The sequence below is a fragment of the Panthera tigris genome, chromosome E1 (assembly GCF_018350195.1).
Source record: "Panthera tigris isolate Pti1 chromosome E1, P.tigris_Pti1_mat1.1, whole genome shotgun sequence".
In the NCBI taxonomy this organism is placed as follows: domain Eukaryota; kingdom Metazoa; phylum Chordata; class Mammalia; order Carnivora; family Felidae; genus Panthera; species Panthera tigris.
The window spans coordinates 46,372,730-46,398,841 of NC_056673.1; the positions used below are offsets into that span (position 1 = coordinate 46,372,730).

General features: G+C 46.1%; 1 protein-coding gene across 9 annotated transcripts in view; it reads right to left on the minus strand.

Annotated features, from left to right (window-relative positions):
* The window catches only part of PECAM1 (platelet and endothelial cell adhesion molecule 1), a 73,877-nt gene extending 53,621 nt beyond the window's left edge, over positions 1–20,256 (minus strand). For 3 of the 9 annotated variants that reach the window (XM_042967537.1, XM_042967536.1, XM_042967535.1), the window contains exons 1-4: positions 20,008–20,254; positions 14,855–14,980; positions 5,334–5,489; positions 5,221–5,247 (exon numbers count right to left, since the gene is read on the minus strand). In XM_042967537.1, coding sequence (XP_042823471.1) covers positions 5,221–5,247; positions 5,334–5,397 — 91 coding nt within the window. In that variant the 5' untranslated portion in view covers positions 5,398–5,489; positions 14,855–14,980; positions 20,008–20,254. Of the gene's footprint in view, positions 1–5,220; positions 5,248–5,333; positions 5,490–6,261; positions 6,281–14,854; positions 14,981–16,424; positions 16,482–20,007 lie in introns of those variants that run through there. The other 6 variants (XM_042967534.1, XM_042967529.1, XM_042967532.1 and 3 more) reach the window with 5 other exon arrangements.
* Between the last annotated feature and the right edge of the window lie 5,856 nt (positions 20,257–26,112).

Below are 26,112 nucleotides of genomic sequence, written 5' to 3' on the forward strand. Positions count from 1 at the left end.
ATTGTAGTCAGGAAAATTACAGGGAGCCGGTTAGCAGGGAGCCCCTGATGAACTTTGGTGCTCAGCGGAGAATGAGAATGATGCACGGACCCATCTCATCTGAATCTCAAGCATCTCCAAGTTCAGTTGGGGTCTCCTTCAGTGAAACATTTAGTGAGCACCTATGTCAGGTGCTGGGATTACAAGATGAGTAAGAAATCATCCCCTCTGTCCTAGACCATATGGGCTGATGGGGACCTAGATGACCAAAGTACAATGAATTAAGCACCAAATAAAAAAATAAAAAAAAAAAAAGGTGGCTCTAGGGAGGCCAAGGAAAGTGTGAAGGAAGTGACCCTTGAACCAAAGCTTGAATCAGGCCAAGAACGGGTGGTGGGGTGCTCCAGGCAGGAGAACAGCATGTTCCAGGGCACAGGGGCATGAAAGGTCACATGTTTGGTATTTTCATGGTAAGGATCTTTGCTGCAAACATTTTCAACACATAACTAATTTGTCTTAAAGCCATTTGGCCATAAAAGATAAAATCACGGAAAATAAAAGAGGGACATTCATGTAAGAGGACATAACAAAACATGAAAAATGAACAACAAAATCAGAAAAACTATTATAAAAAAATAATTGAATACATTTAAAATGTGTGTAGATTCATGCCAATTCTATGTAAATAACTGATTTTATTTCGTGGATTATACCTAAGTATTTGTCTTCAAAGTCTTTCGTTCATAGTGGTATACTTTTTTTTTTTTTTTTTTTTTTTGCTTATTGATGGGTCTCCTCATTCTTTCTTTACTAAAGCTTCTTCCTCATTAAGAGAGGTATAGTTTTGAGGTGCCTGGCTGGCTCAGTTGGTAGAGCATCCAACTCTTTTTTTTTTTTTAATAATTTTTTTAACGTTTGTTTATTTTTGAGAGATAGCACAAGTGGGGGAGGGGCACAGAGAGAGATGGAGACACAGAATCCCAAGCAGGCTCCAGGCTCTGAGCTGTCAGCACAGAGCCAGACGCGGGGCTCGAACTCATGAACCTTGGGATCATGACCTGAGCCGAAGTAGGATGTTTAACTCACTGAGCCACCCAGATACCCCTAGAGCATCCAATTCTTAATCTCTGGGTCATGAGTTCAAGCCCCACATTGGGTGTAGAGCCTCCTTAAAAAAACATAAAAGTGAGAGAGAGGTATAGTTTCCAAATACTAGGACGCATATTTGTAACAGAGTTTTGTACTACACTGTGAAAGTGTATTGCCTCCTATCCTGTTGTTTGTTCTTGGAAGATTGTCACATGTCCATTGATAGCTGTTCCAAAGTTCTATGGGAAGTGTGGGTTCAAAATTCTACACGACTGTATAGACCATCATGAAGACTAAGATTTATAGAACATAAAAACAGAGCACCATGTGAATGGAGAAATGAAACCAAACTCAACCAGTTGTTAAAACCAGCTGTCAACCAATTATTTTTTTAGCCTTGCATGACAAAACTACCTTCCAGCCTAGTAGTTATGCAGCAAAAATGCTTATAGCAAAGATGTTTACGGCAAAACTACCTAGAACCAAGACATCAATGTATTCTGGGCACATACAATTACAGAAACCAGAATGTGGGGCCTGAGGGGCCAGGCAAGCTAGGTAGGAGGTGCTAGAATGGAGGGTGTTTCTTAGGGTGCTGACAAGCTGCCTAAGGGTATTTGGCGGGGGGTAGGGGGGAGGTTGGGGTGACAGAATGACATTGGAGCTTTAGAAAGATCACTATAGGTGGTGACTGGGTGGCTCAGTGAGTTAAGCATCCAACTTCAGCTCAGGTCATGATCTCACAGTTCATGAGTCCGAGCCCTGCATCGGGCTCTATGCTCATGGCTCAGAGCCTGGAACCTGCTTTGGATCCTGTGTCTCCCTCTCTCTTTCTGCCCCTCCCCTGTTCGTGCTCTGTCTCTGTCTCTCTCTCTCAAAAACAAATAAACATTAAAAAAATAAAATTTAATTAAAAAAAATAAAGTAAAAAAAAGAAAGATCACTATGGGCTGGAGGGAGAGACCAGAGGCCTATAAACATCCTGGACCATGGTTCAGGGCTGAGTGGGGGAGACTGGGATAAAAGGAAGGGAAAGGGCCAAGGCTGACCAAGGAGTACGACCACAGAACAGGCAATGTGGAGCAAGCTGGCATCTACAAAGACTGTGGTAGGGCAGGTGCAGTGAGACTGGGGGAAGGGGTAGACTTGAGAATATTGAATGGATGAGAAAGGACTTTTTTTTCTGGGGTGATGAAAATATTCCGGAACTAGACAGTGGAGATGTTTGCACCACATTATGAATGTACTGTCATTAATAATAGAGGCGGAGGGTTTGTCAGAGGGGTGGGAGAACACCAAGGAAGAGTCTAGAAGGTCAAGGAAGGAGGCTTTGTGCAAAGGCAGCAAAGGGGTCCAGAAAGGTGAGGGACGGGAGTGTTCGTGGCATTTGGTAGTACAAGGTCTTTGGTGAGCCCTTAATGAGAGGATTCTGGTGGCAGCGGGGTGTGGGGGCTAAAACCAGAGCACTAAGTGAGGGCAGGCTAAGAGCTGAGGAAGCAGAGACTGCAGTTATAAAGCAGCCTTGACAGAAATTTGAGGAAGGGAGTGGATTCATGGGGGGGGGGGGGGGGGACACAAGATAATGAAGGGAGGTGTGTTGTTTGTGTTTTTTCTTTTTCCTAAAAACAAAAAAAAAACCAAACCAAAAACTACCATTTGTGTTTGTAGACTGAGGAGAAAGAGCCCGAACGGAGTGGGAAACAGAGATCCTAAAAGTGGAGTGGTGGACTAAATAAATGATAGAGCGAGGGGCACCTGGGTGGCTCAGTCGGTTGAGCGTCTGACTTCAGCTCAGGTCGTGATCTTGCATTCCGTGGGTTCGAGCCCCTTCTCGGGCTCTGTCCTGACAGCTCGGAGCCTGGAGCCTGCTCTGGATCTGTGTCTTGCTCTCTCTGCCCCTCTCCCACTTGTGCCCTGTGTCTCTCTCTCTCTCAAAAATAAAAATAAACATAAAAAAATATTTTTAAAAAAATGGTAGAGGGAGATCGGGGCGGATGAGCGGTGGGCTCAGAGCCCAGGTGGACAGGCTGGCCCCGTTCAGCCACAGGGACTGACATCTCTGAAGCAGGGAGGGAAGCTGGGAGGATGGGTGGGGAGACAGATAAGCCTGTAGACAGGGCCGGGCGGGAAGTAGAGGGAGTTCCCTGCAGACAGCAGTGTTTTCTAGGTGAAGGATGGAGCTGAGGTCATCTCCTGAGGCAGGCAGGCGGGCTGGGGCTGAGTGGGGGAGACTGGGATGAAAGGAAGGCAAAGGGCCAAGGCTGACCAAGGAGTACGACCACAGAGCAGGCAATGTGGAGCAAGCGGGCGTCATGCGTGTCAAACGTGTAGTCAGCACGGTCTTGGGTGACCTGAGGAACAGGAGACCTGGTCCTAGTCTTCACTCTGCTAACACCCAGCATTGACCACACACAAGTACCTCATGGCCCCCGAGCCTCCGTCTCCTCAAGTGTAAAACAAGGTGATAGCCTGAGGAAGCAGTGGGAGAGTCTCCCTGCTCCAAGTCCTACGGTTCTGAGGTCTTCCCTGGATACAGAGGCCTTTCTCCAGGAACCCTGGGAAGGGAGTGATACCCTCCCAGGTGAGGTAGGGAGGTGGGAGAGACTGGAGGTCCTGGGAAGCAGAAGCCCAGCAACCTGCACGTTTGCAGGGCATGGTGTGGACGAGAGCTGAGGTATGTGAACAGCAACGGACAGACAGGGGCAGTGCAGGAGCCATGATTGTGGAGGGCTAAGACCAGATACTAAACCATTGTCAGTCATTGCATGCCATGCAGGTAAATCACTTCCCTTTATCTAATCTCATCCTCATACAGACTCTATGGGATCAATTCTCTTATCATCCCCATTCTACAGATTGGGGGAAAAAGGCTCAAAGAGGCAAAGTGAAAGTGGCTTTAAAGATCTGAGTTGGGGGGCGCCCGGGTGACTCAGTTGGTTGAGCCACTGACTTCGGCTCAGGTCATGATCTCGAAGTTTGTGAGTTCGAGCCCCGCGTCGGGCTCTGTGCTGACAGCTCAGAGCCTGGAGCCAACTTCAGATTCTGTGTCTCCCTCTCTCTCTACCCCTCCCCTGTTCATGCTCTGTGTCTCTCTGTCTCTCAATAATAAATAAACGTTAAAAAAAAAATTTTTTTTTTAAAAGATCTGAGTTGGGCCTCTGGCTCTAGACAGAGAGCCATATTTTACACGGTGAAAGTTCTAGTGCCAATGCCCTGCTAACTGGCTCTCACCTGGGCGAGTTGGTTATTTCTTGGAGTCATAGAGACATCATCGGTCCATTAGGATGCTTACAAAGATCAGGGATATCCTGTCTCCATGAGTTGCCCTGGGAGTCAAATGCCCACTAGAGCACATGGACAGGAGACCAGCAGACTGGCTTTGTTAGTAGCCGCACTGGCCAATCCCAGAGCCACTGCTCCAAGCCTGGGCTCAGCAAACTAGCGTCATCCGCGCACATCATCTCCAAAGAACTATACAACTGTCTGCAATCCAGTCAACCCCGTTCTTTTGCCGAGGGACAAGGGGATCCTCTTCTGTGGGCTCTCCCTCCATTTAGCCCCCAGACCCCGTCAAGCATCTGATCTTGTCTTAAAGATTCCAAATTAGCTCTAAAGTGGATGATAAACCAGACCTCCAAGATAGGCAGAAGCAACCCCCCTTCCTGTCCACAAGCACAAAACATTACAATTATCATAGCCTCCTAGGCCGATGGGAAGTGAAATCCAGGATGTTTCAGATCATTTAGAAGAAAAGTTGTAACAACAATTTATGTTCTGTCTTCAAGAATCTAACAAATTGATTATGTCTCACTTGAACAAAAACAATGGGGCATAGGGGAGAATATGAAATTAAGAAACTTATGGTAAAACGAGTAATGAAATCACTCCTTTTTTATCACTTCCCCAATCCTCACAAATAGCAATGCACTTGTTTCTAGAGAAAATGTATGCGACTCCTAGAACACGCTGATTAGAACTTGGCTTAGAAGAAGCATTTTATTCTAAAAGCCTTCTAAAAATGCCAGAAAGAAATAGACTTTAGCTCTCAATATTTTTCTCAGTTGTTATAAACATGAAACCCAAGCAATTCGTTGTGAGTTTTAAGAATCCTGAAAAGACACAGTGAAGCTAGGTAGAAACTTTACAACTTACGGTTTTCTTGTCCTTCAAGGCCTGGACCTGGAAAAGACAGAAGAAATACGTTCATTTCCTCAGCTTTGATTTTCATGAAATTTAAGGACTGTGGAAAGAGAATAAAAACTCACAAAGCATAAGTGCCAGCAGCACTCCGAGCCACATCTTGCCGTCTTGGGCTGTCTCCAGCTGCATCCTGAGAGCAAAGACTTCAGGCAGTTAGTTCTGCCTTTGGCCCATGCCCCTGGGGCAGAAGACACTTCCCTCGTGGCACAGATAAATCTGCCCTGTGAAAGTAGAGAAAAGCACTCTAGTAACTTCTGGCACCACAAGCAGAGACTGACTACAGTGCTGATCAGGTAATGGCTGCCATTGCTGGAAACTGGAAACAATGAAGCATGGGGCGGCCCGATATCCCCTCAGGAAATGACTGGCCTTCCTGAGGGGGCCGCTGAATGCAGACTCTTTGTTTTAAAGTTACAAGTGACATTTGCCTTAGTGCTCCTGACCCTCCTGTCTCACCTGGGTTTAGAGCCCCTTCTCACGGCAGGGTGAGAGGCTTCTTCCCTCTTTCCAACTTCTACCCAAAGGACTTCTCTCTTTGGACACCCAACAAGATCTCTTGATTTTCCTGAGCCATTTCCCCCACCCCGCCACCCCAAACCCAATGGGCCTGTCTACACAGCATAAGTTTGGACCTCCTGCCTTTCCTGGCAATGCTATCGGACAGGGCTGACTTTTCCAGAAAACTGCAGGTTCACCAGACAGACCTGCCACCTTGGGGAAAGCTCAGCTTGGAACTTGCTGGACCTAGGAGGCTCTCCCTGGCTTCTGCGGTTGGTTTCAGCGTGAAGGAAGGCAGCTCTTTGCGGTATCCATGCCTTCTGGTGGCTCCCCTCCAGCCTGTGCCTTTAAACATCAGAGTATATCAGGCCACAGGGAGCTTTCTGAGACATAAATCAGGTCCTTTCACTCCCCTGCTTGAAACCTTGGAATGGCTCCCCACTGCTCTCCAGGGAAAGTCAGTTTATAATCCTCCACAATCCGGCCCTTGCTTACCTCCCCAGCCGGGTCTGTCACCCATTCTCTCCTTGCCCCTATATTCTGGTTGCTAGAATTTATAGTTCCCAGAACACATCACGTGTCTGGGCCTTTACCTTTGCCATACCCCTCCCTAGAGTACTCATCCCCTCTCCTTTTCCGACCTATTCCTACCCAGGTGTCGTAACTCAGTTTAGGTATCCACTCTTCCAGAATTCTCCTCTGTCTCTCCCACACTGAACCACCCTTTCTCCGCATCCCTGTCTGCATTCCTCACCCCCCTGGGCTTCCCTGGCTGAGACATGTTCTACAGTATGCGATAATGGCCTGTTCTCACCCACGTGGACAGGACAGCTGGCTGGCTGCATGATCACAGGGACAGTGTCTGGTCAAAAAACATTAATAGAGTGGATGATCGGGTGAATGAAGACAAGTTAACAGTATTGTCTGAATTAGACTATTACTGCCTTGAGGTCTGAGGGCAGTGTTGTTTCTGAAATGCTACTCTCTGATACTGACACAGGGTAAATCTAAGTCAGGTTCAAACTGGGACAATGGAAACCAAAGACTTCTCTGCTGCAGGGCAAATACCAAGAAGGGATGGCTTCCAGCTAGAAAACAATTCCTCTCTCTGATCTACGGTTCAATGGAAGTGATGATAAGAGCTGTGAAAGAACAATGTAACACAACAGAACTTTTTCTATTGTGCTATTTACTTTTGTTGTTTTGTATCCTCTATCCCCCTCCCCACTGTAAACTCTCTTCTTAAGCAACCTACTGGAAACCCCCCCCTCCCCCCTCCCCGCGCCCCACCCATCTACCAAATTTCTACTTGGCAAGAAAAAAAGAAACACCAGGAGTCCTCAAATAAAGGTTGGCTTCAAAGATAACTTTTGTATACTGTGGAGTAACCAGCTTGTGCTTCTCAAGGTGACTTTCAAGCAATGGTGATAAATGTCCCACCCGATGCCCCTAAGTTCCAAAGTAAACTTCTAAAACTTAGTCATTGTTTCATATACAATGCTAATAGTTTTAGCACACCATGAGAAAATAAAGCTTCCTTTCAAAATAAATGCTAATATTTTATTGATTTAATGTCTATTCATTTTTGAGAGAAAGTAAGAGAGAGAGTGAGCAGGGGAGGGGCAGAGAGAGAGGGAGACAGAGGATCCGAAGCAGGCTCTTCACACAGCCCAAAGAGGGACTCAAACCCATAAACTGTGAGATCAGGACTGGAGCCGAAGTCAGACACTTAAACGACTGAGCCAGCCAGGTGACCTAAAATAAGTGTTGATAGTTTATTTTATTATTTTTTTAATTTTTATTTATTTATTTTGAGAAAGACAGAGACAACGTGAGTAAGGGAGGAGGAGAGAGAGGGAGAGAGAATCCCAGGCAGTTTCCACATGTCAGCTCAGAGCCCGACATGGGGCTTGAACCCACGAACATGTGAGTGAGATCATGACCTGAGCCGAAACTGAGAGTCGGATGCTTAATTGAGCCAGGCAGGTGCCCCAATACTTTAAAAGAAAAGCAGAAAAAACTATATCCCCCAACTCACACCATGTACCAGAATAAATTCCAAATGGACTGACCCTCTGAAGGTATGAACAAAACCGTAGAAGATCTAGAAGAAAACGTGAAAGAATTCCTCATGACCTCAAAATGGCAAAGGCTGGTTCAAGTAGGACTTAAAATCCAGAAGTTATAAAATAAGACTGACAAATTATACTCCATGAAAAAAAAAAGTTCTACTTTGCCCCTCCCCCCCCAGAAAAAAGGTCAGTCAAGAGAAAAAATACAAACTGGAAAAAATATTTGCAATTCACATCATCGACAAAGAGCTAACCTCTCTAATACATAAATGAACATGTAATCTCTCTAATATCCACCCCACAGGCACCATTCCTCATTGCAAACACCTGCTTTCTGTCACTATAGGTTAGTTTGTATTCTGAGAATTTTATAAAAATGGAATCATACAGTATGTAATATGTGGGGGGGGGTGTCTATCTTCTCTTATCAGCATAGTCAATTATTAATTTCTTCTTATTGCCAAGTAGTATTCCACTGCATGAATATATCAGTTTTTTTTTTTAATCATTATTTATCAATGCACATTTGAGTTGTTTCCAATTCTGAGCTCATAGAGAGCTGCTATGAACCTGCTTTTGTACAGACACACACTTTGATTTCTCTTGGGCAAATACCCAGGAGTAGAATGCCTGGGTTGTATGCTAGGCGTATGTTTCAACATTTTAAGAAACTGCCACACTGTTCTCCCAAGTGGCTATATACTATTTTACATTCCCACCAGTGAGGTATGAGAGTTCCACTTGTTCCCTATCTGTTACCAACTCCGGTCCTTGGGCTCTCCAAGGAACAGAGATTTTCTAGAGGCCTCACTAGAAGTTCCGGTTTATGCCGGATCTAGAGGGAGACAGCACAGAGGAAAGGGTCTTCATGCTGGGTCTCTGAACAAAGGCTGGGGAAAGTTTTTAAAGAGGCTGAGGCAGGAAAGGAGTGCGGTGCAACAGGTAAAGGTGGGGAGAGATACAGGAAGTTGGGCGCACAGGTGCAGTGGACAGAACGTGCTTTGTCATGCATGGCACGTCTCAATGGCATGTTAAATCTCCACCAGGCTTGATTTTTAGTATTATAATGAGGGGCAAAGTCGGTGACAGTTCAGTGCCAGGGGCCCAACCCTAGCGCAGACTGGTTTGGTTCAGTCTTCACCAGTCTTGGTGGGGGAGTCCCTCCTTTGGGAGGCAGCCTCTTTCCGCATTCCTGCAAGATATGCTAGTAGGAGGCACTGGGTTTCAGTTATCAAGGAACGCTGGATTTTGTGGTCTGGGTTGAGGGCACTGGAGTCCAATCGCTGCTCTGTCTCAATTTGGGCTATTCTAGGCCCTTTGTCCTTCCCTGTGCATTTTAAAATCAACTTCTCTGGGCACCTTTGTGGCTCAGTCGTTAAGCCTCTGACTTCGGCTCAGGTCATGATCTCACACTTGGTGAGTTCAAGTCCTGCATCAGGCTCTGTGGTGACAGTGCAGAGCCTGCTTAGGATTCTCTCTGCCTCTCTGTCTGCCTCTCCCCCATTTGTGCTCTCTCTCAAAATAAATAAATCCTTAAAAAAATAAAATCAGGGGCACCTGGGTGGCTCAGTCGATTAAGCTTCCGACTTCAGCTCAGGTCATGATCTCACAGCTCATGGGTTCGAGCTCCGCATCGGGCTCTGTGCTGATAGCTCAGAGCCTGGAGCCTGCTTCGGATTCTGGGTCTCCCTCTCTCTCTGCCTTTCCTCTGCTTGCTTTCTGTCTCTTTCTCAACACAAATAAACATTAAAGACTTAAAAAAAATTTTTTTTAATAAAAAAATAAAATCAACTTTTTGATCTCTGTCTAAAAAAAGGCCTTCTGTGATTTTGACTGGAAGGTATTGAACCTGTAAAGCATTGTGGGGAGAAGTGACCTTTTAGTCTTAGAGTATTCTGGCCCACAGACATAGCATACCTCTTGACAAACAGCAATGTTGTTGTAGTTTCCGGTGTGCTTTTCTTTAGAAACCTCGTGTCTTTTTTAGTTTTAAAGTCATGTAAATGTATTACCTATTAAAAATCAAACTAAGAAATTAAAGTCTAAAATAAAAGCTGTGCCTTGGGTGCTGGACATTATTTGGAATGACTGTTGTCCCCACCACCCCGGCCCAGACAATACTACAGGGTGACTTGTGTTGAGGCCCCCCGGGAGCCAAGTCAACATGAGGCTGATCCTTCACAGGAGAGCCTCCCCACCCCCACTCACTATGGGTCTGCCTCCCTCTTAGTCTCTTTCTATGGGACCCACTCTTTCTAGTTATCCAGCAATCTCTTCCTCCTCTCTTCCCCCAGCTATGATGTAAGAACTGGACTGTATACTCTCCTTCATTTATTTTATCCATCGAAAAGATGATCAGGCTCCTTATTCTTTATTTGTACAGTCTGAATGTCTTATTCAAAATTAAAAATATATAAATGGAATGTTTTCTAGTTCCGCTTTTTAAAACCCATCAATTAAGGGGTGCCTGGGTGGCTCAGTCAGTTAAGCATCAGACTTCGGCTTGGGTCATGAGCTCACAGTTCATGCATTCAAGCCCCACGTTGGGCTCTCTGCTGTCAGCACGGAGCCTGTGTCAGATCCTCTGTCCCCCTCTTCCTCTGCCCCTCTCCTGCTTGCAAGCTCTCTCTCTCTCAAAAATAAACATAAAAAAAATAGTCAGTTCAGTGGCTTTTTATATGTGTGTGGCCCTCACGTATCTCTCCCTTTCTAGCTCTTTGTCCTCAGTGGACTCCATAATCAAAAAAAAAAAAAAAGTTCCAGAAACTATTTTAGCTGTTTGGTAACTAATTAAGAAACTATATTTCTCCTTACAGTGCTGTTCCCTTCTTCCTCTTTTCGGTAAAGGGAATTGAAGGAGAACAGAGTGGTTTCTACATGCTGTGCGTCTGCCCAAATACCAGGAAAATCACACAAATGTGTAACACAGCAATTCATTAACCACAGGAAAAAACTGCCTGCTGTAATAAGGAAAAAAAACAAAACAAAACAACAACTCAGGAAGTGCTTCTTCTGAAAAGCTAGGAGCGGTGTTGGGTAAGAAGGGGGTGGGGGCGGGAGAGATGGGGGGAGGGGCAGAGAGAGATAGAGAATCCCAAGCAGGCTCTGCACTGTGAAAGCAGAACCTGATGCAGGGCTCGATCTCACAAACCGTGAGACCATGACCTGAGCTGAAATCGAGAGTTGGATGCTTAACTGGTTGAGCCACCCAGGCGCCCCAATAAACATTTAATAAAAACTAATAATAAAATAAAAAGGGTAAAACCAAAATTAAAAAAAAAAAGACAGACATTAATAAATGTTGGTGCGGATGGAAATACTAGAACCCCTCAGACATTGCTGGTGGGATTGTAAAATGATACATCCATGTTGGAAAGCTTAAAAACTAGAATTGCCATATTATCCAGCAGCAATTCCATTCTTAGGTATATACACCCAAAGGAAATGAAAACACGCTTACACAAATACTTGTATGTGGACGTTTACAGCAGCATTACGAATAATACCTAAAAGGCAGGAGGAACTCAAATGTCTATCAACTGACGAATGGATAAATAAAAGTGATGTATCCATACAATAGAATATTATTTGGCAGAGAAAAGAATGAAGGATTGATACCTGCTACAGTATGGATGAACCTTGAAAACGTCATGGTAAGTGAAAGAAACCAAACATGAAAGGCCACATGTATATGATTCTATTTATATGAAATGTCCAAAGTAGGCAAATCTATAGTTAGAGAGAAGTAGCTTAGTAGTTTCCTAAGGCCGGGGGAGTGAAGGGAAATAAGAGTGACTCTGAATGGGTATGAGGGTTCTTCGTAGGAGGGATTACAAAGTTCTCAAAGGTGGGGCACCTGGGTGGTTCAGCTGGTTAAGCATCCAAGTCTTGGTCTCTGCTCAGGTCTTGATCTCAGGGTTGTGAGTTCAAGCCCTGCATTGGGCTCTGTGCCGGACGTGAAGCCTACTTAAAAAAATAAGTTCTAAAAGTTGAGTGTGATGATAGTTGCACAATTCTGTCAATAGACTAAAGACCACTGAATTGTACACTATAAAAAGTTAAATGGTATGGTGTGTGAAATACATCTCCACAAACTGTTATTTTTTACAAAGTTTTATCTAATGTTTATTTATTTGAGAGAGAGAGAGTGCAAGCAGGGAAAGGGCAGAGAGAGGGGGAGACACAGAATCCGAAGTAGGTTCGAGGCTCTGGGCTGTTGGCACAGAGCCTGACACGGGGCTCGAACTCACAAACCGCGAGATCATGACCTGAGCCAAAGTCAGACGCTTGGCTGACTGAGCCACCCAGGTGTCCCTGTGTGAGCCTCAGGAGGTGTCGCCCCTATTAGGCTGTCAGCTCTGTGAGGACAGACGTGGGTCTGTTGGGCTCACTGCAGTGTCCCTGCAGTCAACACAATGCCTGTGATGTAGGAGGCCCTGCGTACATATTTGCTAAATGAGGGAATGTGGCAGAAGCGCAGATGGGTTGTAAAGAGTCATCATGTACGATGGCGATGCACGGGCCACAGGAGCGGATTTCTCTCCATGGCTGGCCTCAGGCTGACCTAGACTAAGTGGGAGCTGATAGAAAGCCAGCGTCTGCCCCTAGCCCGATGAGGCAAGATGCAGCCCTGAGCGGGGTGCAGGCCCAAGGCCCCAATGGAGGAGACCAGGGCCTGAGGAGCCCATCGGAGTGAAGGAGAAAGCGTGTGTGTGTGTGTGGGGGGGGGGGGGGGGGGGAGGGGTGGTTTGAAGGGTCTGCATGCTCTTGTGTGAGTGGTGGTTTGGGTTGGAAATGAGCTGGGCCAGGCATCCTGAGAGGCCGCCCTGGTAGGGCTGATCCGCTTCAGCAAATAAAAATGCCTGACCCCGACTTACATCTGAATTTCACAAGAGCAACAAGTCATTTTGTAATAGGAGTACGTCCCTCATATTGCACAGGACAGACTAGAAAATGATTTGGGCTATCTGAAATTCAGATGTACCTGGGCATCCGGCATTTTACCTGACAACCGTCACTCGGGACCCCCTCTGTTTCAGGAACACTTATGCCAAACCAGAGTCAGGTGCAGAAACGCTAGAACGTTCAGGGGGTTGAAGCAGTGAAGTTTCCCATGCATTTCTTTTTCAGGTTATTGAAGGGACATGAGGGAAAACAGGCACTAAGTGGGGCTGCAGATGGGAGGGAGGGTCAGAAATGCTCTGCTCCAGGCCCGGCCCAGGACCAGGAGGGCAGTGTCTTCTAGGAGTCCCCACCTAATGAAACAGCAAAGATGTGCCTGCAGAGGGATGGCCTCATCCCAAGCAGGCACCCTGCTAAACATCAGGAAAGACAAAGTCCTGGCCCTGCCCTCGAGGGGTCTGGAGGCTGATTTATCAACAGACGGTTCAACAAAGAGTCATCAGGCGTGCTGGGAGAAGCTCCCCGCAGAAGACAGAAAATGAGGTGGCCAGAGGTGGTCTTCCCTGGATATTTCTCTCTGGTTTTCCCCATCAGTCTAAGCGGAAAAACGATATCTACTTCTACAACCAGGGTCTTTATCCATCTTCTTGACAATTGACTATCCTCTGACTCCTTCTTCCCAGTTTTGAATCATCCACAGAGAGAATCCCGAGCAGGCTCCTCACTGTCAGTGCAGAGCCCGATGCGGGGCTTCATCCTGATCATGACCTGAACCGACATCAAGAGTCAGACGCTCCACCGACTGAGCCACCCAGGTGCCCCTGGATCATCCACAGATTTTATCAGAAGGTCAGCAGGGTTCTCATCCAAGTCATTAATAAAAATACTCAGTAGGGGAGTGAAGATACAACCCTACAGCACTCTACAGATTTGCCCCAGGCTGATCCTAATCAAAATTCTTTTGATATAAATGTTCAGCAAGCTACAAATCCCCTTCCTCTGCCGTCATGTATCCCACCCATCTCCATGAGGACGTGAGGCTTCCTCAGGATGATATCATAGGTGCCTTGATCAAATCCAGAAGTACTAGCAAACTATAGCTCCATTAGAGGGTGATCACTCTCAATACCATCCAGGCAGCAGTGGTAACAATAATAAATAAGAGAATATTTTTTTTTGTCTTCACTCTCCTTTGTTGTCCTTTCTATCCAAGATGCAGTAAACTTCACTAAAATAAGAGGAAACCCTAATCGGTTTATCTTAAGTTCAAGGAAAAATTACCCTGCCAGGAACAACTCTTGGGGAGTGTGCGCGGGGCAGGGGTGGGGGGTGGCAGGGCAGGAGGGGAATGGTCATGGTTTATCTAGAGATCAGCAAAACGAATTTTAGATACAAAGAGTGACTTCGGTTTAAAGTACAGGCAGTTTCCAGCTTATCATCAGGTTTTGATCCAGAAGTTTGTTTTCAAGTTGGCTGTTGAGCAAATACAAAATGTACTCGAAAAGCAGTCTGACAAACACTGATTAGGTTCCCTGCTCAACCCCAACAAGCCCTTTATCGGCAGTGAGGCTGAGATTGTAACTGAGCCCCAAGTTTCTTCGGGCTCCCAGCTCTGAGCCCCTTCCTATCAGGGGGAGGTCTGGGCAGTTTCCCTCCTCTGCACGTGGGACTCAGCAGGCAGCTGCCTGTATGCAGGGATTATTTTTAAGCCCACTGTCTATAACTTAAGGACATTTTTCATGGCACGTAGTCCCCTCTTTTGGGGGACTTTCCAGCAGGAACGGTGTCCCCATTCCTCATGTCACCCCATCAGTGTCTGTAGATTCCCATCTCGATGGGTGCCAGAGCCTCATTTTGCCTGGGGACAGGTGGCAGCCATTTCTCCAAACTGTCTTCTTAAACCCACAGCATTAGGCTCTAGAAATCCATCCTTCTCCTAATATTTTACTACTAGAGATTGAAGAGAAATAGCAGAAAACACAGAAGGTGAGAGATAGGAATGTTGGCTGACGGCTGCTGTTCACAAGCATCCCTTTACAGTTTGTTCTCTGTACACATAGGCTCTGGGGATCTAAGAGAGAAAAGCACTTAGAAATAGTTAAAACATTACCAACCGGGGTGGCTCCCAGTCCAGTGAGCATGTGTTGCTTCGTCCTTTCTCATGGGGCCGGCAGAAGTGTAGGTCGGCTTCTTATGACCAACCATCACCTCGGTCTGAACAGGAAATCTGGTTGGGGGAGCTGCGGAGAAAGCAGAAGCCGGGAACGATGTGAGCTGAGCCACAAGGATGTTCTCAGTTCTCAGCAGATCCCTCCATCGCCTGCTTTGACAGGAACTAGTAGCTCCTGCTAACACGTTGCCTCTTAGAGGTTTCCCCTCTCCACTGTTTTGGCCAGGCAGGTTTGTGCTATCCCTGGGCTGGGCCTCCCCGTGTTGCAAGTGTAAGGGCAACCTTGTTCTCTTCCAGTATCTAACTTGAAACCCCAAAAATGGCCTGAGTTTAAAAGGTGGGGGAGAGGGGCGCCTGGGTGGCTCAGTCGGTTGAGCGTCCGACTTCGGCTCAGGTCATGATCTCACGGTTCATGGGTTCCAGCCCCGCGTCGGGCTCTGTGCTAACAGCGTAGAGCCTGGAGCCTGCTTCGAATTCTGTGTCTCCCACTCTCTCTGCTCCTCCCCTGCTCATGCTCTGTCTCTCTCTCTCCTTCAAAAACAAAAACAAAAAAGGTGGGGGAGATAGGGAATCCTAAAACCATAGATGACAGGGGCCGTGACATCTACCCTCCATAAAGCTCCAGCAGATTATTTCTTAGGTATGTAAAAACTTCATGTTGTGTCTATGCATCCCCTACAATCTTTTCCTAGTGAGTTATGATGGCTCACACTTCAATCAAGAAGTGTATAGAGCTTCAATAAAGTCCTTGTTGAAATAAATGAAATTAGGGAGAGGGCCCAGACCTCAGCTGTTGAGAGTTCAGGGAAGGGTGGAGGATGGGGAGTCTGGGCCAGGCCTGATAGAGCCGCCTGTGAAGGTCACGCCCCGGAAGGGTCAGGCCAGGTGTTAAGGGCTAGACACGGCCTGGGTCATGAAGTAGGCAGAACAGGAGGAGTGCCCAGTGCAAGGACCGACAACAGACAGGTGCAGATCACATCAGAACTCTTACAGGAGTCGGCAGAGAGCACTTGCGGCTTCCAGGCAAGAGCTGGAGATGCCCAGAAACCGACAAGGCTCTTCTAAAAATAAGTCATGACAGTTGCACCTGGTTTCTTTTGTTGTCAGGGTCACTAGATTGTCAAAACCATAAAATCCTGTAGGTACAGGGCTCCTCGATTTTAGCAAGACATCTAGCCAGGTCTGTCCCGAAGCCCTTGTGGAGAAGTGTGTGCAATCTGCGACTTGTGGGACAATTAAATCAGGAGAGTTTTTAATCAGGAGCGTCTGGGCGGCTCAGTCAGTTAAGCGGCCAACTTACCGGCTCCGGCCATAATCTCACAGTTCTGGGTTCGAGCCCCGAATCGGGCTCTGTGCTGACAGCTCAGAGCCTGGAGCCTGCTTCGGATTCTGTGTCTCCTTCTCTCTCTGCCCCTCCCTCGTTCATGCTCTGTCACTCTCTCTCTCTCTCTCTCTCTCTCTCTCTCTCAAGAATAAACATTAAAAAAAATTAAAAACAAAGTTAAACTTCTGACCTTAGTTCCCAGAGACCACTGAGGCAGGCTCCAGGCTCTGAGCTGTCAGCACAGAGCCCGAAGCAGGGCTTGAGCCCATGATCTGTGAGATCATGACCTGAGCCAAAGTCGGACGTTCGACTCACTGAGCCACCCAGGCGCCCCTGGGAAGGTTTTTAAAGACAGCTGAGGGAGGGAGGGCATGTTTCTAGAGGGCTGTGGAGTAACCTCTGGGCCAACATTGGGCAACACAGCCTCCAGCAAGAAAGCAAGTGTGCAGGCCAGTTCCCCGGGGACTCCAGCGGCCATGTAAGCCACTCTCCTCTCCAGGGGGAACGTGTACCTGTTGAACATCTCTTCATCTTACTGATAAATAAGCTACTAAGAAGGCAAATATTTGTCAAAACCAACACCTGGTGGGTCAGAGCAGTGTTCCTGCTGATTGCCAAAGTTAAACACAAAGAGAAAGGAAAGAAGAAAGCTGTTGTCATTGTGAACGTGATTAAGTGGCCTCTGTTGATTGTGGCGGGGGAGGGGGGTAGTCACAGTTCTGGCTGGATGCTAGGAAGGGCCATGCAACAATGAACATGCATCTGTGTCCTCATTGTAGAAACTTGAGCAGATCTGTCTGACCACTCAAACAGCAAGCAGGACAGGAACAAAAGCAAAAACAAAATGTAGCCCAAGAGCTCAAGTCTCATGTGAAGCCAGCAAGGGTGGCAGAATAACAAAAGTTCTGGATGTGCCACACAAAACTCAAGAAGAAAGGAGCCCATCTGGGAGTGAGAGAGGCAGAGCAAGACTGATTGGTTGACTTTGAGAGGGCCGGCCTGGACTTGATTTTGAGGGAAAGGCCTCGGTACTGGGGCTTTCTCTGGGAAGTGGGATTCTCCCCTCTAAGTCCCCTTCAAACAACCTCCAGTGAAGCCCTGCCTTATTTTAAATTGACTTGGAGAGGGGTTTCTGCTAATTGACTTGGAGAGGGGTTTTTCAGGAGACAAACAAGACTCTCAGAGAGGTTAGTACGCTTGCCCAAGGTCCCACAGTCAGTTTAAGTGGTAAAGTCTGTTGGAGTGTTGGATGCCTGACTCCAAGGCCTGAACTCCTTGTACAAATGCCTCTAGAAGAAAAGCATTTCAGGGGTGCCTGGGTGGCTCAGTGGGTTAAGCGTCCAATTTCGGCTCAGGTCATGATCTCACGGTTCATGGGTTCAAGCCCTGAGTTGGGCTTTGTGCTGACAGCTCAGAGCCTGGAGCCTGCTTTGGATTCTGTGTCTCCCTCTCTCCCTGCCCCTCCCCTGCTCGCACTCTGTCTCTCTCTCTCTCAAAAATAAATAAATGTTGAAAGACATTTTTTTTTTTTTAGTTTTAAAAAATCAAAAGAAGAAGAAAGAGGAGGAAGAGGAGGAGGAAGAGAAGGAGAAGAAGAAGAAAAACATTTCAGGACTTCTTGAAATGTCCCACAATAGGAAAATCTTCGGCTTTGAACAAATACCAAAGGGGTCAGAGTGTGAAAAAGGTGAAGAACACAGAGTATAAAATATTTATTTACCAAGGTTATTCTAGGATGTAATCCTTCAATTTGTTCTATACAACTGTCTTGCTGTTTCCTGTTTCTTTATAACTTCACTACCCGATTAAACAAAATTAAAATAAATAGATGCATACAAATAAAAAAGGCAGCCAAGTTAGGGTATGAGAATATGCACAGGAAACAGTGCTAATAGACAGACATGAGATTCATGTGATTTAGGACCAAGCTGGGAGCCTGTGTAAACATTTCTAATATTGAGAATGTGAGAACACGTGGGGCTTTCTAAATGGATCCCTCACAAACCTCAATGATCTGCTTTAATTAGAGCTGTTTACTTTTTTAATGTTTATTTATTTATTTTTAATTTTTTTTAATGTTTATTTATTTTTGACAGAGAGACAGAGAGACAGAGCATGAGCAGGGGAGGGGGAAAGAGAGAGGGAGACCCAGAATCCGAAACAGGCTCCAGGCTCCGAGCTGTCAGCACAGAGCCCGATGCGGGGCTTGAACTCACAGACTGCGAGATCATGACCTGAGCCAAAGTCAGACGCTCAACCGACTGAGCCACCCAGGCACCCCAAATGTTTATTTATTTTGAGAGAGAGAGCGCATGCGTGCGCCAGCATGAGCTGGGGAGGGGCAGAGAGAGAGGGAGAGAGAGTCCCAAGCTGGATCTCAGGAACCATGAGATCTAATGAGAGCTGTTTAAAAAGACACCAATTTGCCCAGAGAAATAAAAAGCATGTTGGACACCTGGGTGAGTCAATTAAGTGTCTGACTCTTGATTTCAGCTCAGGTCATGATCTCTCAGATGTGAGATCAATTCCTGCATCAGGCTCCTCCCTGGGCATGAAGCCTGGGCATGGGGTTCTCTCTCTTCCTCTCTCTCTGTCTCTCCCCTGCTGGTGTTCTCTTTCTCTCTCTTTCAAAAAAAAAAAAAAAAAAAAAGCATGTGTTCACACAAATATCTGTACATGAATGTGCACAGCAGCTGTGCTGGAATTATTTATAATTCCAACTTTTCCAAAAAAAGCTGGGATTAGCCCAGATGTCCTTCAATGGGTGAATGGTTAAGCAGCGGTATATCCATACTATGGAATATTCTTCAGCAATAAAAAGGAACAAACTATTAACGACAAACTGAGCAAATCTCCAGGAAAATATGCTATGGCCTTCCACCCTCCAGTTCTCCTGGGTCTTGTGTGGAGTGACGCCAGGTGGTGACAGGGAAGCTGAGCATTACGTGAAAACCTTCCATTTCTTTTTTTTTTTTTAAGTTTAATTATTCATTTTGAGACAGAGACAGTGCGAGTGGGGGAGGGGCAGAGAAAGGGAGCATCCCAAGCAGGCTCCGCTCGGGGTTTGAACCCACAAAACCTTGAGATGATGACCTGAGCTGAAAGCAAGAGTTGGACGCTTCACTGACTGAGCCACCCAGGTGCCCCGAGGGTCCTCCATTTCTGCTGGTCCCACCGGCACAGAGCAAATCAGGGAGAACCCGAATGCTCTCCTCCAAGAGGCTCCTTTTCTTGTACTAAAAGGAAGAGGTGATCTGAGCTGCTCTGAAGGCATGTGGCAAGACCACGTCTGTTACCATCTTCTCCCTAATGCTGGGGCCCTCCTGGGATCTAGGGGTCCAGGCCACTCCACTGACAAAAATAAAACATGAATGTTCACACTGCTACTTCCAACCTGGAAAAAACTCGGAAATCTTCTCCCAGGGTGACAAGGAACAAACATGTTCCAAATAATGGGACATTCTAGGTGGAAAGTGAACAGAAACATTTTGAGACCTAGGAAAGATCGTGGATGTTCGAGGAGGTAAAGGGGGGGGGGGTTTGAACATTATTCTAGAGATGCACTAAAATGCCCCAGCTCCTAAGTGGGATGTCTCCCTCCCAGATAATTTCATGATCAGTTGCATCAGAAAATTATCCTCACATGGACCTCTGGAACAGTGAAAGGATAAATGTAAGGTGTCCTTAGTCTCTTCCTCCCCCATAGATGAGGCCAAAATGCCATCCCTTAAGCTGGCTTACAGAGACGGCCCCTGAGGTTGGCCACGACTTACCTGGGCAGCCACAGAAGGGCCTGATGAGCCTGACAGTGTCTCAAGAACTCCTTCCTGGCCAGGGAGCTTCCTTCACTGTCTCTGGGGTCCCCACTCATCACCTGCCCTGTGTCCTCACATCAAGAACCTGGCACAGTGTGTGTGATACCAGGGCCAGGGTGCTCTGAGCCAGGTGCTGGCTTCTGAAGAATGGCCTGAGTGCTGGGCCCACCCCAGCAGAGCCAGCTGTCACCAAGCACCAGGTGACAACCCCTGAAACTCACGTAAATGTGGAAGTGATGACACAGGGTGCCTGCCCTCTAAATACCAATCACCCAGGCATTTGCCTCTCCCCCCTCCCCCCTCCGCATCTGCCCTCCATCTGCAAAGCCTTACCCTCCAAGAACAGATTGCTCTTGGGGGTGGGGGGTCTCCGCGAGTGGGTAGGCACTTGCCATGGAAGAGACCCTGCGCTGCCCATAGATCACATCTGCCTGGCCACACAAAGGGACTTTGAGTTTAAGTTTTCTGCCATTAACACAATACTACCTGCGACTGCCTGAAAGTCCATTTTTTAAACGCAGCTAGGAAAGCTGAAGGAAGGGGAAAAGCGGGGGCCTGGTTCAGCCCCGGAGGCTGCATTGTTCTCGGGCCTCCGCTTACCCAGAAGGCCCCCACAACCCCTGGGGAATCAAATGAGATTGTTTTTCCCAAGATCCAGCTCTTCAGGTGTGAGCTGAAGTTCTTGGACAACGGTCACTGTGGCATTTCTGCAACAGGAAAGAGGAAGGAACTTCTGAGCTCTGAGCAAGCCCCCAAGCAGCCGCCAGCGAAGAGGAAAAGAGCTCAGTTTCCATAGCGATAAATCACGAGGAAGCCAGCCAGGGATAGTCGGCAGGAGGACTTTACCCTTCCGCTGGTTCTCTGCAAACACATTCCCAGCTCCAGGGTTGGTCTCTTGCCTGCTGCCCCTCCAAGCTGCGCCTCCAGAACCACAGGTAGAGGAAGGCTGCCTGTGGATGAAGTGACACACGCTGAGTAAAAACCCAGTAATAGTAACTGCCCTTTATCATAGTGCACTAAATGATTTTACATGCACTGTGGCCCGGTCCTACGTCAGTGCAGCTAACAGTAACTCACCCACGGTGCCATGGCTGGTCAGGGGCCAACCCAAGGGCTTTTGTTCTTACCACCCAGTTCAAGTTCGTCCTGTTTTTAGCTGGAACTGTATCATCTTGGCAAGGTTGTTCCCTGTCCATTAGAAACTTTAATCAATCAAATCCATACACACATAAATACAAAATAGAAAAATCATTAACATTTAGCTAATGCCGTTTGGGATAAAATCATCCCACTAATGAGATTTGTGGAATGAAAATAATGGAGGGGCTGTTGATGGTGAAAGAGTAGAAATCCCCAGTCTGCCCAGATTTACGGAAAATTCCAAAGGAGCAAACAGCCCTTTGCACTTCTGATAATCAGGCTATCAGTAGTGAATTTTTTACAGGACCGAGGGAAAGTAACTCGTTCCTAGTTGTCAGTCTTTACATGCATCTGACTGTATTTTTCTTCTAATGACTAAATTCCTTCAATAAGCATTCATTTCATTGACCCCTCTGGCTTGAAATAGTAGGACACAGCTGAAGGGAGATTTAACTTGTTCCCCCACCCCCAGCCCCACCCTGTGCCTTAAAAGAAAAGCAAGCAATAACAAAAACAACGTGGTTGCAGGCAGAAACAGTTAATGGGTGCCACCTGTCCTTCCCCTGCCCATTTCAAACTACAGACCTTTGACAATGGCGCCATCTAATGGAAGATTAGGTTAGGCACAAAAATCGTTTCTTCTACCTTCACATTTATCAGCAGTAGCTTCTTCTAAGCACTTCGTTATCAATGGACACCTCCAGTACTTATGTCACTCTTGGCTATTATTTGTTTCTAAACATATCATTGATGTAAAAAATTATATTAAAATATAGCATAGGGGCCCCTGGGTGGCTCAGGTGGCTGAGCGTCCAACTTCAGCTCAGGTAGTGATTTCACGGTTGGGTTTGTCAGTTCAAGCCCCCGTGTGGGGCTCTGTGCGGACAGCTCAGAGCCCAGAGCTTGCTTCGGATCCTGTGTCTCCCTCTCTCTCTGCCCCTCCCTCACTCATGCTCTGTCTCTCTCGCTCTCTCTCTCTCTCAAAAATAAACGTTAATCTTTTTTTTTTTTTTTAAGTATTTCTAAAAAATATAGCATAGGGATGCCTGGGTGGCTCAGTAGGTTAAGCGTCCAACTCAGTTTCAGCTTAGGTCATGAGCTTGCTGTTCATGAGTTCAGGCCCTGCATTGGGCTCCGCACTGACAAAATCCCTGCTTGGGATTCTTTCTCCCCCACTTTCTCTCTCTCTGCCCCTCCACCGCTTGTGTTCTCTCTCTCTCTCTCTCTCTCTCAAAATAAATAAACTTTAAAAAAAGATATATATGTAAGTATACATACTATAATAAATAAATAGGATAACATTTTTTTTAATTTACCATTTTTACCATGTTATTTTATTTATTTTTAGTTTAATTTTTTTTAATGTTTATTTTTGAGAGAGAGAGAGAGAGAGAGAGAGAGAGAGAGAGAGCATGAGCACAGAGCCTGACATGGGGCTCGAACTCATGAACTGCAAGATCATGACCTGAGCTGAAGTCGGATGCTTAACCAACTGAGCCACCCAGGTACTGCTAGTTTTTATTTGATTTTTAAAAATGTTTATTTACTGGGGCACCTGGGTGGCTCAGTCAGGTGTCTGACTTTTGGTTTTGGCTCAGGTCATGATCTCACAGTTCTTGAGATCAAGCCCCACCATGCTGGGCTCTGCTCTGACAGTGCAGAGCCTGCTTGGGATTCCCTCTCTCTCCCTCTCTCTGCCTGTCCCCTGCTCGTGCGCTCTCTCTCTCTCAAAATAAATAAATAAACTTAAAAAAGAATTTAAGTAAATTAAAATGTTTATTTATTTCTCTTGAGAGAGAAAGAGAGGGAGAGAGTATTTGTCCACGAGTGGGACAGACAGCGAGATAGAGAAAATCCCAAGCAGGCTCTGTGCTGTGAGTGCCGAGCCCAACGTGGAGCTTGAACTCATGAATGATGAGATCATGACCTGAGCCAAAACCAAGAGTGGGATGTTTAACTGACTGAGCCACCCAGGCACCGCTGGATAATATTATATATTTTTGCAATGTGCTTTTTTTTCACCTTTTGCCCATTATGAATATATTTTCATTTATATACATACAGAATCACCTTATTTTTTAAAAATGTCTCCAAAAGATCTCATTATGTATGGGAATCATTTTTGGGGTAATAAAAATACTCTTTTTTTTAACGATAATTATTCTCATTTTATTTTATTATTTATTTAGAGAGAGAGGGTGTGAATGGGGAAGGGGCAGAGAGAGAGAGAGAGAGAATCTTAAGCAGGCTCCACACTCAGTCCTACACAGGGCTCGATCCCACAATCCTGGGAACATGACCTGAGCCAAAACCAAGAGTCCGACGCTTAACCTACTGATCCACCCAGGTGCCCCCAAAACGTTCTAAAGTTAGATTGTGGTGATAGTTGCACAGCTTTGTGGGTATACTAAAAACCCCCAAACTGTGCACTTTAAATTTTATGGTGTGTATATCTCAGCAAAACTGTTTAAAAGAACAGGATGTCAAAAAACATACCATTGTAAGGAATGCCTATCATTTAAATAACTAGTTCCCAATCGATGGGCGCTTAAGTGTCTGTAGTTTTTCACGATTACAAGCAAAACTGCAGGGATGCCCTGTGCCTACACTTGGCACACGTGTAGATCGAGAGGGAAATTTCTAGGTCTATACGACACAGCTCTGGATGCAGGGATTCTGATGCTAGCAGGTGTGGTAGAAGCCCCTTCAACTTTCTTCCAAGAAGATAAATGTTTTGACATTTGCTGAAGTAAGTTTTCTGTTGAGGATGGGCCTGTGTTCCCCAGTGATCGTAGGTAGGGGAGGAGGGAGATGTGGTTTAGTCTTCTTACTACAATCTACCATAGCTAGGTATGGCCAGGCACCTTGGTTAGTACCCCAGATCTGCCTCGACCAGTTGCAGACTTAGATCCGTCTGTTCCCGAATGGTTTTTCCCTTCTCGAAACAGAACAACTCACAGTGTTACGTGGACGCAGGGAGCTGGTCCATCTGATGGACCGACCCCTGGCTAGCAAGAGCTCAGTACATGCTAGATCCTCCCCATGGGTTCTCGAGAGACTCTAGATGAGTGTGCAGCAAATTCAGAGGCAGGGCAGACCCTGGTGAATTCAGTCACATGATGCAGTTCCTGAGTGGTGACCCCCACAACTGGGAGGTCACCAGCTCAGTCCAGGCATGGGCACCAAAGTCGCTTGCTCCCAGCTGCGGACAGATGGAGGAAAGTCCAAGAAGAATCAGGAGAAGGAGGGCAAGGCCTGCATCTGGCCTTGTGAACTCCTCCTACCCACCCCAGAATCTTCAGCAGCCCCTTCCCTGGGAGGGGTTAGGGGGTCAGTTGAAATCATTCTTGCACCCAGGGATGGGGCTGCCTTCTCAGCAGCAGCCCAGGCCATCCTGGATGCAGGAAAACTGGAAAACAGACAAAATTACCAGAGCCCCTGCCAGACCCTGCCGCTGTGAAGAATCACAAAGCCTCCTTCTTGTAAGGACACCAGTACGACTGCATTTTGACTGACTACATCTGCAAAGACCTCACTTCTGAGTAAGCCCATATTCTAAGGTTCTGGACAGATATGAAGTCTGGGGAGCACTAGTCAATCGAATACAGAATCCGTGGGAACAAATAAGATACGAAACAGATAACGAATTGCAGCCCAGAACATCTGCTATAGGGCCCAGCCCAGAGTATCTTTTTACACTGTGCAAGAAAAGTACAAAATACAGTAAACAGTTTTGGCTTGTGCGATGAAAAACAATTGGATTATCGTAACAAAAAACATGGATAGCCTTCAGAGGTTGTGAGTTCAGGGGTTCAGCAGCTGTAATGTGAAAAGTTGAAAATACTAAATATATTTAATCGGAATGGTAATCATATGCTGGCAAAGCTCATTGCTCTAATAAATTCTACAATGTCAGTGAGCAAAATAATGAAAAGAATACCTTACATCTGACAGGTGTGAGGTGGTATCTCATTGTGGGAATGCAAACTGGTGTAGCTGCTCTGGAAAACAGTATGGAGGTTCCTCAAAAAATTAAGACTAGGACTACCCTACAACCCAGCAATTGCACTATTAGGTATTTATCCAAAGGATACAAAAATGCTGATTTGAAGGTGCACCTGCACCTCCATGTTTAGAGCAGCACTATCAACAATAGTCAAATTATGGAAAGAGCCCGAATGTCCATTGACTGACAAATGGATAAAGAAGATATGGTACATATATACAATGGAATACTACTCAGGGATGAAAAAGAATGAAATCTTGCCATTTGCAACAACGTGAATGGAACTAGAGGGTATTATGCTAAGTGAAATAAGTCATTCAGAGAAAGACATCATGTGATTTCACTCATATGTGGAATTTGAGAAACACAACAGATGAACATAGGGGAAGGGAAGGAAAAATACGATAAAAACAGAGAGGGAGGAGGCAAACCATAAGAGACTGTTAAATGCAGAGAACAAACTGAGGGTTCCTGGAGGGGTGTTGGGTGGGGGGTGGGTTAAATGGGTGATGGGAATTAAGGAGCACTTAACTGGGATGAGCACTGGGTGTTATATGTAAGTGATGAATCACTAAATTCTACTCCTGAAACCATGTAATACATTACTGTATTACATACAGTCTCTTATGATTTGCCTCCTCCCTCTCTGTTTTTATCGTATTTTTCCTTCCCTTCCCTTATGTTCATCTGTTGTGTTTCTCAAATTCCACATGAGTGAAATCATATGATATCTGTCTTTCTCTGACAGACTTATTTCACTTAGTATAATACCCTCTAATGCCATCCATGTTGTTACAAATGGCAAGATTTCATTCTTTTTCATCTCTGAGTAGTATTCCATTGTATATATGTACCATATCTTCTTTATCCATTTGTCAGTCGATGGACATTTGGGCTCTTTCCATAATTTGACTATT